This window comes from Colobus angolensis, unplaced genomic scaffold, assembly GCF_000951035.1.
Source record: "Colobus angolensis palliatus isolate OR3802 unplaced genomic scaffold, Cang.pa_1.0 Scaffold255, whole genome shotgun sequence".
Lineage (NCBI taxonomy): Eukaryota > Metazoa > Chordata > Mammalia > Primates > Cercopithecidae > Colobus > Colobus angolensis.
In genome coordinates, this window is record NW_012115766.1 from 2,930,235 (window position 1) to 2,942,048 (window position 11,814).

The 11,814-nt window shown below is 42.2% G+C and overlaps 1 protein-coding gene across 1 annotated transcript in view; it reads right to left on the minus strand.

Annotated features, from left to right (window-relative positions):
• The window catches only part of TEX26 (testis expressed 26), a 40,802-nt gene that overhangs the window by 8,739 nt on the left and 20,249 nt on the right, over positions 1–11,814 (minus strand). The window contains exons 4-5 of the mRNA XM_011946919.1: positions 9,443–9,599; positions 38–214 (exon numbers count right to left, since the gene is read on the minus strand). Coding sequence (XP_011802309.1) covers positions 38–214; positions 9,443–9,599 — 334 coding nt within the window. The remainder of the gene's footprint in view (positions 1–37; positions 215–9,442; positions 9,600–11,814) is intronic.

An 11,814-nucleotide genomic window follows, 5' to 3' on the forward strand; every position in this document is an offset into this window, starting at 1 on the left:
AAAAAGAAAAAGAAAAAGAAATCGCAGCTGTACTCACCTAGACCCTGAGAAGCAACAGGCAAGCTTGAGTAGCATCCGTATTTGAAACTGAAATCCTGAAGCTCAGGAATTTTAGCTGGAATTTGGTAATTCCTTCGGAATTCGGTGTCTGGAGGTCGAGGAAGTAACTTTTCACATTCCAGAGACACGTGAGAACTTTTCTTCATCTTCTGAGCTGGGGTGGAATGGAAATGGAAGGCAATACTTACTCCTTGTGAACAAAGTAGCTAAACCCACTCTTGCTGTATTTAGAGGTCTGGTCAAGGTGCTCTGTATGAACACTTCAATGAAGAAATAATTTTCTGCTTTATCAGTCACAGGAAGTATATGCTCAAATGATCAGAAGTGGTCTCTAGTGAATGTATTTTTATGTCACAAGTCTGCTCAGTGGGCGCAGAAGACGCTGATCACTCCACGGGGTCTGTCTGGTCCCTGGGGCAGAGGTGGGTGTCAGAGAGATTTTGGATAGAGCCAGGTTGCTATATAAAACGTGGGATGCGCAGTTAAATTTGAATTTCAGATAAATAATGACTTTTTAGTGTAAATACTTGCTATCTACTGCATGTCATTATTCAAATTTAACTGGGTATCCCATAGTTTTATTTGCTTAATCTGGCAGGCCTAGATGGGGTGGTGTATATCATCCCCATTATCTGGAAAAAGAAAACATTCGAAGCTTATCCCTTACTGATGGAGGGTTAGGTAACATCACTGGCATTAGTGGATAGCACCACTATTATTTCTTTGAAATATCTCTGCTAAAACATATTCATTAAATATCTATGAAGCACTGAAGCCAGCGTTACAAACATTATCAGATTAGAGAGGCAAGAGTCACAATCTATCTCACTTAGAATGAGTTCATTCCTGATTCTTGCTACAAAGACTTAGTTCGGAGGCATATCATATAACACCATCTTTATTCAGAAAGACAAAGATGTCAAAAACATGGATTTCATGAGCAATGTCCAAACAGTGCAAATTACTATTGACACTGAACTCAATTCTCTTCCAAATTAGTTTTCCAATAGATCTTTTCAGAATAAATCCTAATATAAATTGTATATCAAACGATTTACAATGGTACCTACTGGTATACATTTTATATCAAAGGATACATAATTGCATCTGCTGGCACCTGAGAGCATTTTTATATTGATTTTTAAAAAATGATTTCTGTCTAGACCAGCAGAGGAGGAGAGGATTCCGGTACATGTTGCCTCTTACTTTAGATAACTCAGGAGGAGAGGGCATAAGTATTTAATAGCCCTTGTAATGACCTCATAAACTGCCCATACAGAAGACAGGTTATAGAGGGGAGGAATTTGTGGGGCTCAAAATCAGGGCACCCCTTAAGATATTTTGAAAAACCATCTGGTGCTGTTCCTGTAACTTCCACCTATAACTCAGTGCCATGATTCGAATGTGTCCCCGCGAAAGAAAACTTAATTCCTAACGCAACAGTGTTGGGAGGTGGGGCCTAATGGGAGGTGTTTGGGTCTTGGGCACTCTGCCCTCATGAGTGGATTGATGCTGTTATCGTGGGAGTGGGCTAGTTATTGCAAGAGTGGGTTCCTGATAAAAGGGTGAGTTTGGCTTCCTTTCTCTCTCCCACTTTCACGCTCTTGTCCTTCCATTTTCCCCCATGGGATGATGCCGCAAGAAGGCTCTTGCAAGGTGCCAGCATTATGCTCTCGGCTTCCCAGCCTCCAGAACCATGAAACAAATGAATGTATTTCATTATAGATTACCCAGTCTCACATACTCTGTCAAAGCAGCACAAAACAGACTAAGGCACTTGGTTTTTTCACTAGGAGCTTTATAAGCAAAAACAAATTTCCTTTGAAACACTTGATGCTTTTATCTATATCTCTTCCCTAGAGCTACCATTCCATAGCAAACGTTTTCAGTTCCTATATCAGTTCTGTGCTATTTGTCAAGGTTACACATAATTAAATCATCGTCCTACCTTAAGACAATTAGTGTGAATACAAAGATATCTACAGAACAAACAGGTAGGGAATGTGGTAATTCTTGCAACCATAACATTTGGAACTGTGGATTTCACATGGAAATATGACATCAGAATAACCTGGGAAGGGTCTCTCAGAATACCTCTGCTGACCCTTATCCCAGACATTAAGAACCTCCAGAAGTGAGCCCCAGGCACTTACACTATGAAAACAAACCACCCGTGTGCTTAAGAATTACCGACTCAGGGCTTTGAATAGGGTGCTACAGGAGCCCAGAGGGAGTATGAGCAGGGGCTCTGCTGGAGGAAGAGGAGGACGACAGGAACTAAAAGGCCGTCACAGTAAGGAGCTTTGACAACAGGTGGACACAGAAGCAGAGTGCGGTAGTGTGTTTGTGAAACTTGGCCTTGCTCGCAGAAGGGTGGGGCATGCAGGGCAGGGAGGAGGAGCTGAGGGTAAAACAGGAGAGGCAAGCTGGGGCCAGGCTGTGAAGGGTCTGGAACGTCCATTCCACATGAACAATGACGGACCGGCATAGATGTGGAATCATTGGAGATGAAGACCCAGAAAAGGCAAAAGCCAGGACCTAGACTTAGATATCTGTAGAATGAACAGGGAATGTGGTGAGTCTTACAACCATAACCCTTGGAACTATAGATCTCACATGGAGATAAGACATCAGAATCACCTGGGAAGAGTTTTGCAGAATACAAAGAGTCTCACTCTTCATTGATCCATCTGTACTTAACACAGTAATAGAACTCATTAAGTATTTACTAAGTTAATGAATGAATGCACACACCAAAAAACCTGGAAACATAATTGCTATGGATTAGCAATTAATATCTGAAATACACTCTAGTGACTGCCTATGTGATCAATCGATGCTGAAGGTAACTCCTACTAAACTATATATTGTTCATTCCATAGCATGGGCTTAGTTCTTTTAAACTGATGCTTTTGTTGTCTTTATAAAATGTTGTGTTCATGAGCTTCACACATTATTTGGAAGAGGTTCCTGATAAAAAGGGACCTAAGCAACATCTAAAACCCCCACAGTTGTGCTGAAGTATGGACAGAAATAATAACCATGAGTTAGAGCTAACCTGACCCAGTGACGCCTCCCCGCAGGGGTCCTGTTCCTCAGGAGCTCAGCTCCCCTGGGTTTCTTTCCCCCTGGAGTAAAACTGGAATGGTTTAGCCCAAAGAAAGAAACTGGCCCATTTAAGATTAGGTATGGTATCCGCAGAAAGGCCCAAACCAAAAGTCAGTTTTCAGCAAGGACCATTCAAAACTATTAGGACCAGCCGGGCGTGGTGGCTCATGCCTGTAATCCAGCACTTTGGGAGGCCGAGACGGGTGGATCACGAGGTCAGGAGATTGAGACCATCCTGGCTAACACGGTGAAACCCCGCCTCTACAAAAAACAAAAAACAAACAAACAAACAAACAAACAAATTACCTGGGTGTGGTGGCGGGTGCCTGTAGTCCCAGCTACTTGGGAGGCTGAGGCAGGAGAATGGCGTGAACTTGGGAGGCAGAGCTTGCAGTGAGCCAAGATAAGGCCACTGCACTCTAGCCTGGGTGACAGAGTGAGACTCTGTCTCAAAAACAAACAAACAAACAAAACAAACAAAAAAACCATTAAGACCATTGACGCATAACCTATAGCCAAATGGGAACTAGCTCCATTGTCTATCAGTTGTTCTGATTCATCAAAGCCACATTTTCTAGGCCTGAATGTGAAAAGCAGCACCTTTCAGTGCTCCTCAGTCGTTTACCTTAATTCCATAACGAGGATAAAAAGCTAAGACATGGCCTTTGTGCTTCAGAAGCTTAGATTATTACAATATCATAAGTCCTACAAAAGAAGTTAAGAACCAGGGCTGTTAAAACACATGGGAGGGCCAACAACCCAAAGGTAGAGGATCAAAGAAGGCTTCCAGAAGAGAGGTGAGGCCTATAACTAGACTTAAATTATGGGTAGACATAGGCTGAGAAGGAAGCGAGACATGCTCCACAGGGAGGAAGCAATGCGTGCAGCCAGCACAAGGCCACAAGGCATGGAGGTATGTGGAGGGTGTGAGTCGGGACGGCTGGCAACGTCATGAGGATGGGGGCTGACAAGGGAGGAGGCGGCGTGGCGGCCAGGACCATATTGTACGGGACTCATGTAAGGCATTTAGCTTTTATCCTGAGGACAATGAAAATTCACTGAAGGGTTTTAAGCCATAAAGTGACATCAGTTTGCACATCTGGAGACTCACTGTGGCTGTCTTATGGACAGTGGGTTAGAGGGGACAAAACTGGGAAAGCTCGTCTAGCTGCCAGGTGGTGAAAGAATTGGAGGGAACCTATGGATAATGCAGGAAGACTGGCTGCCGGGGGAAGGAGATGAGTTGGAATGCTCATGAGGCTTTTACTCAGCACCCAGTATAGGAAACTGAGGGTCTGAGGAGAGGTTTGGGAAGAGATACAAATATGGAGGTTCTCAGGATAGTTGCTCTTTAAAGGAATCGGAAACTCTAATAGAGGCCAAACAGAAAAATGACCAGACAGAAGAGTCAAAAAAGTAGGGGAGAACTGGGAGTGTGTGGAAACACAGGAGTGCAAGGAGAACAGTGGTCCGAGAGAGAGAGCAGAAACCACAGTTAATGATGCTGAAAGGCTGGGTAAGATGCAAATGGAAAAATCTCCATTGAAGATCATTGCAGACCTTGAAAGGAGCAGTTCAGTGAATGGTCGGGGCAGACACCAGGTTGGAAGGGGTTGAAAAGTCAAAGGGTAAGCTTCCCATTAAACTCAGTGGATTGTATACCTGTATTTAGGACACCTCTGTCCCCAAACTCCATTGGAATGATCGTAGATTAGAAATGTTCATACATTTTTAGAAAATGGAAAACAAATGTAGATGTAGCAACAGATTGAGCAAAGTAGAGGAAGCTGAAGCCTAGATGACTGCAGAGGGGAATAGCAAAGACGTGAACTAGGTAACCCACACTACAGAGAACTTGCAGGCTCAAAGGTAACAGGTACAGTGGAAGGCAGGGAGTGAGGCTCAGGGCTGAACACAGAGGCTTGGCTATAAACTTGAATACCAAGTGGCTTCCTGGAACAACTTGATAACTCCGCTTCATCATGTGACTATTCCTTCCTAACCAGAAGTTTATTCTCTACAAAACTGAACCAAAGAAGCTCTGGACTGAGGGACACCAGGCACAGTAAAAAGTGAGTAGAGTGAGATGCTTGACTGAAAAAAGAGGGTTCAGTGAAAGTCTGCACACCAGTCAGGAAGATCCCAGCCCCTTGCTTCGCCAATCCTGCTCTCAGAATGCCAGCAGTCAGAATTACCTCTCTGGAGAGACTGATCCACAAATAATGACATTTAGGGATTTCCTCCAAAAAAGATAGCTCATCCTCTAATCACCTAAGTCAAGTACCAGCTCACAAATCCCTTCTCTGTACATAGTTTTAAATTATATTTGAATACCTCATTTGTAGGTTTTTGAGTCCCAGAGTTTACTATTTTGTGTGCACCCACTTTAAGAAAAACAAGAGTTCACAAAAGTGAAACTTGAGTTTTATTAGCTTTATAATAAATCTGCCTATGATCCCTTGCAAATATGGACAATCAAATTTTCATTAGACCATTAAGACACTCTGAGAAAAATAGATACAATGCAAGAAACAGATGAAAATGTTGAAAGTATATCATAAATGTCTTAAAATTCATAAGAATTATTGCATCCATAAAATAAGAACAGAATGCTGTTTTTAAAAAATAATTGGAGAGAGGAAGAAAGAGAGCTTAGAAATTAAAAAGGTGAGACATGTAATAAAATTTATTAGAAGAGCTAGATTAAAAAGTAAAGAAGTTTTCAGCTGGGCGTGGTGGCTTACATCTGTAATCCTAGCACTTTGGGAGGCCAAGGTGGGTGGATTGCCTGACCTCAGGAGTTCAAGACCAGCCTGGGTAACATGGTGAAACCCCGACTCTACTAAAAATACAAACAAATTAGCTGGATGTGGTGATGCATGCCTGCAGTCCCAGCTACTCAGGAGGCTAAGGCATGAGAATTGCTTGAATCCAGGAGGCAGAGGCTACAGTGAGCCAAGATCACACAACTGCACTCCAACCTGGTGGAGACTCTGTCTCCATGAAAAACAAACAAACAAACAAACAAACAACCAAACAAAACAAAAAAGGTAAAGAAGTTTTCAAATAAACAGAACAAAAATACAAACAGAAAGAAGCTAGGAGAGAAAAGGAAAGATAATTCAAGGCTCAATCCAACTATCCGGTAGCTTCCTAAGAAAGGGTGTGTTGGAGGAACTTTCAAAAGTATATTATTGTCAATCTGGAAATGTCTATTTTTCTTCATTACACTTGCTTGATAGTTTGGCTGGATATAGAATTTTAGGTTGGAAATCACTTCCCTTCAACACGTTTTTCCAAATGTCTTCTAGCATCCAGGATTTCTGTGTAGAAGACAGATGCCATTTTAATTTCTGCTCCTTTTTTTATGTCATCCCCCTGGAAACTCTTAAGATCTCTTTATTCCTGACATTTTGAAATTCCACACTTACATGCATTGGTGACAGTCTTTTGTCATTCATTATGTCAGGCATTCAGGGGCCTTTTCAATCTAGAAACTCTGAGAATTTTTTCCTGCATTACTCCTTTAATATTTTTCTCTCCTCTCTTTTCTCTGTTCTATTCTGTCATTGTGCTTGGGAAAAAATTTGGTAAGTGTACAACAATGTATGGAAAAAAATAGTGACGGGCACGTAGAAAACTAAATACGTAGATAAAAACAATTAATTCTGGTCAAAATAAGAGAAAACAACAAGTAAAGGAAATAATGAAATACAACTTGGCTCAGCAGCAAACGTTTACATACTCGTGTAATCACAGTATGTCATATCATAATATATACACTAGCAATTGAATTTAAGAAGAAATCTGTAATATAATTATATTGACATGATAGATGGAGGACCAGTGAGACAGAGTTATAGGACAGCCAAATCCTTGACTTCCAAAACAGAAGTCAATAATGTCTAAAATTTATGAATGAAGGAAGAGCAGTAGAAGCATATTATTTTAAAATCACATAAGAAGAAATAGTTAACTAGATTGAAATTGACTGCCAATGAGAAATAGGAGTAGGGATGGAGCAAGGTAGGTCAAGGAACTACTGTTGTTTCTTTATAAGCCTGTAAGTAATCATTTAAGTATATGCATACATTTGTTTAATAAAAGTAAATTTTAATTTTTAAAAACTATAAACAAGAAGTTAGGAATTCAGAACACCATGTATAAACTGACTCTTGAAGGAATTTTAGCTGGGAAGGAGGTAGTTCTAACAAGAGAAGCCAGACTGCCTGGGTTCAAATCCTAGACTCCACCAGTCCCGAGCCAGGCAACCCTGGGCATGCTGCTTAACCACACTGAGTTTTAGATCCCCCTCTTTGATTGGAGGTAATAACTTCACAGGTTGTGAAAATTAAATGTGTTAATTTATGAAAAGCTAAGGTCTTAGTAAACGCTGGTTGTTTATGAAGGGAAGCAGAGAAATGAACAGTAGCTAAAAGAAGAGATGGGGCTGAGGGAAAGCTCTGTTTTTGTTTTCATCTGGAACATGCTAGATGGGATATACTACAGTCAATGTGCATGCCAGTGGCGTGGGATTAATACTTTAGAGATAGAGGGATGACATTGGAGAAAAGGTCAGAGAATTGGAAATATAAAGTTCTTGTTTAGGGGACAGGGAGACAGATCCACAGCTCATAGGGATCGATGGCTCTGTTGGGGCAGGAAGGGGGATGTAGGATGAAAGTAGAGACACCCAGGCCTTGCGAGGTGTGTCATTCTCCTCTCCTCAGGTGAACAGGGGCTTCAGCACTCCCTGGCTTGTGTTCAGAGCCCACAGGGCAGCCAGCCTTCCTCAGCTGTCACTGGGTGTCATTATTTTGTCACCAAAAGGCGGGAGAACACCAATACTCCAACTGCCATTTTGTCACAGGGCTTAGAGCCGTGCACTAGCGTGTGTTGCTTTCTCAGTAACTTACGAAAAGGTTTCCATCTTTGAGTTTAAAAATACAATCAATTTTCATGAATTCTCAATAAAGTAAATTTCCTGCTGATAAGCAAGAACAAAATTGTATTGAATCACCAAATATGTCATTTCTGGAAAATGTGTCGGTATAGATGGAACTCATTTTTGACCCCCTGAGACATGGAAGCTATGATGTCATCTCTACTTACCCTGCAAAAAACCAGTCAAAGGTGTTCCCAGCCCCAGAGCCCTAAGGGCAGAGCCAGGTGAAGCATAAGAGAATCTAGATTCTCACAGGGGAATCTGCATAGCAGAGCTCCCATCCCATGACACATGTGCTCTTCCAGGAAGTAGGATGAACAGCATGCTGGACTTTTCGTCTCTAACAAGGGAGAGAATAAAATGGTCCTCACTTCATCCTCTCGTGGTTTCCTACTTATCTACAGAAGACACCAGCATCCCATCCACATGGCACTCCAAGGCAGACTCCTGTTACTCCCTTATCCCTGACATCTGTCAGTCACTCATCCCTATCATTCATTCATTTGTTCAGCCAATATTTATCTTCATCACCTGTGATAAGCCAGGCATGGGGGTGGGTGCTGGTGAGACAATGTGAGCCAAAGAGCCACAGCCCCTACCCTGGAAGGGGCTTATTGCTGACTGAAGTGCCCGTGCCACCACCTTGCAGATCCTGCTTCCACCCGCACTGCCACAGCCCTATGTCAAGCCCTATGTCAAACAGAAAGGACCTCACTCCTTTCTGCACTCCTCTAACAGGCTCCTGCTGTCCATCTTCCTCCTGAAGACCATCTCCGTTCTTCACTCTGCAGCCAGCGTGAGGCCTCTGAAAGCCGACATCTGAATTGTGTTACTATCTTAATAAAAACCTCTTAATTGCTTCTGGGAGGAACTCCAAACTCTTTAGTGTGCCCTGTAAGGCCCTTCCAGACTGGGTGGTCTCTGCGCACACTGATCTCCCTCAACCCTCCCTTTGCCCTTGATGCTCTACTCTTGCCGAAGTTCTTTCAGTTCCTGAAATGTTCCTCCAGGGCCTTCAATCCTGCAACAACACTCTCCCCTACCTCCTTGCTTGGCTCATTCCTCTTCATCCTTTGGGCCAGGCAGCGAAGCCTTTCCTGACCTCCCATCCCACACTAGGCTGGATGTCCTCCTGTGTGCCCATAGCAACCCTCATTTCCCACAAGGTGCACCTTTTGATACTTGATGGTTTTCATTTGCAAAATTGCCTGTTTCCATGCCTGGACTTTGAGTTCCTTGAGGGAGAAGAACACACGCATGCTGCCGAACACCGCAACTCCAGTGCCTACTACGTGACCCGGCAAAAAAAAGGAAAACAAACGTGTTTACCTTTTGATCTGTCCACAAAGTCTCTCTTAGTAAGGGAAATAAACTGATTTGATAGTGCCTTGTTAACTTCTTTCATTGAAGCAGGGATTCTCCAAGGGAGGCTGTTCTTTAGTGTCCTCGTTTGTTGACAGTGAGGTAGCGTCCACAGGAAAATGCCCTATCAAAGCAAACACAATTTTCAAGAAAATCCATATGGGTTCACCTAATAGGATCAATAATCTGAGTGTCTGTGTGCACATATTCTTCAGAATCCTTTACAACCAGCTGCGACTGCAGGTGCGTGGATGCAGAGAGCTGGTCAACAGGAGTCATTGGTTGACCTAGCCGAAAAGCAGGCTCCGTACCTTTCTTTGACTTTTCACATTGAAAATGAGAAAATGAGATTGAAAACTTCAAAGAGTTGTGCTTCCAACCAGAAGTCTCCTACAGATAAGACCAGGGGAAGAAATAACCCATGTTAATTCTAGTTCTGGCCATTCCCAAGGAGCACAGGCAGTGACTGCTTTCCCCTTGGGAGCCCCCGAGGAAAACCCTGCCTCACATGCAGAGGCCTCAGCAACTTCCTGGAGGACAGGGAGGGGCCGGCACTCTCTTCTCACCTCCAAAGAGATTTTAGGATGATAAAACTTGAAACTTCCACCTCCTCTTGCCATCGTTCCTCTTTCACATGATCTTGCTTTCTATTTCCCTGAGAAAACTGAAGCCACCAGAACAGAACCTCCACAGACCACCAACCGTGTCCCAGCCACTGCACCTGCACTCACACATGCTGTGACGGGAGGGGAGCTGCAGGTGCCCTCAGCAAGGCCCAGCCCTGCCTGCAGCACCAGATCCCTCTCTACTGAGTCTACTCCAGCAAATCGCTCCAACAATCCTCATTTCTCTCTTGCAACTTGAATCTCTTCCTTTCTGCTGGGTCATTGCCGTCAGTATCCAAGCATATGTTTATTTCTCCTATCTTAAAAACAAAGCACTCTCTTCACTCTACTTCCCCTTCTAGTTACTAAGCTATTCCTAGTTTCCCTTTGCACTAAAATTCTTCAAAATAGTTAGGTATACTCACTGTCCCAAATTTGCCTCTTAAATCTCTTTTAATTTTCAAGTTCTCTCTTGATCCCCTTCTTTCCCTCACAATTTATCAACTGGAAAAACCAATATATAAAATTATAATTTATCTATTGAAGAAGTCATTTGATGTGCAGGGGTCCCCACAGTCTGGATTTTGTTGATTGCGTATGCATTTGTTGTTTAACAAGTTCCTCTCTCTGTCCCCTATATTTCCTGCAAATTGGCAAGTGGATCCAGAGACTCAAATTCACCAAACTAGAAGTCAAGTGTGTCCAATCCGCAGCCCCATCTAGGACGGCTTTGAATGTGGCCCAACACAAATTCATAAACTTTCTTAAGACATTATGAGATATTTTCGCGATTTCGTTTTTTAAAGCTCATCAGCTATCATTAGTGTTAGTGTATTTTATGTGTGGCCCAAAGCAATTCTTCTTCCAATGTGGCCCAGGGAAATCAAAAGATTAGACATCCCTGAATAAATGGTGTTTCACAAGGCTGTAGGAGGCAGATAATATATGACTGTTTTTCTTGTGTAATGTTAGCAGTTGTTGACATTCAATGCCTAGATTAACAGGAGCTGTTGTCTGGCATTTGAACACTCATTGACTGAGAACACACAGGACGGTCAGCCACACTAGCTCTCATTGGCTGAGGACAAGACAGTCTGCCACACTAGCTCTCATTGGTTGAGAGCCTTCAATAGTACTTAGAGGAAGCGAAAATTATATGGTTGTGTGTTTGTGGGTGTATAAATACTGTAAAATATTGTATACATACAGTATAATATTGTAACCAACTCTTTTACATTAATTGTAAAATATAAAGGATGACCAAGCATAGTGTCTCATGGCTGCAATCCCAGGGCTTTGGAAGGCCAAGGTGAAAAGATTGATTGAACCCAGGAGTTTGAGACCTGCCTGGGAAACAGAGTGAGATTCTATCTCTACAAAAAGTAAAAAATTAGCTGGGCATGGTGGCATGCACCTGTACTTCAAGCTACTCTGGAGGCTGAGGTGGGAGGATCACTTGAGTTCAAGAGTTCAAGGCTGTAGCGAACTCTGATTGTGCCACTGCACTTCACCCTGGGCCACAAAGCAAGATTTTGTCTCTAATATATATGATTATATGTAATAATACATATGTTAGAGACATATTTATGTATTACATATAAATTATATATTAAATATATAATTTATTATATATTATATATTATATATTAAATATATAATTTATATGTAATACATAAATATGTCTCTAACATATGTATTATTACATATAATCATATATATTAGAGACAAAATCTT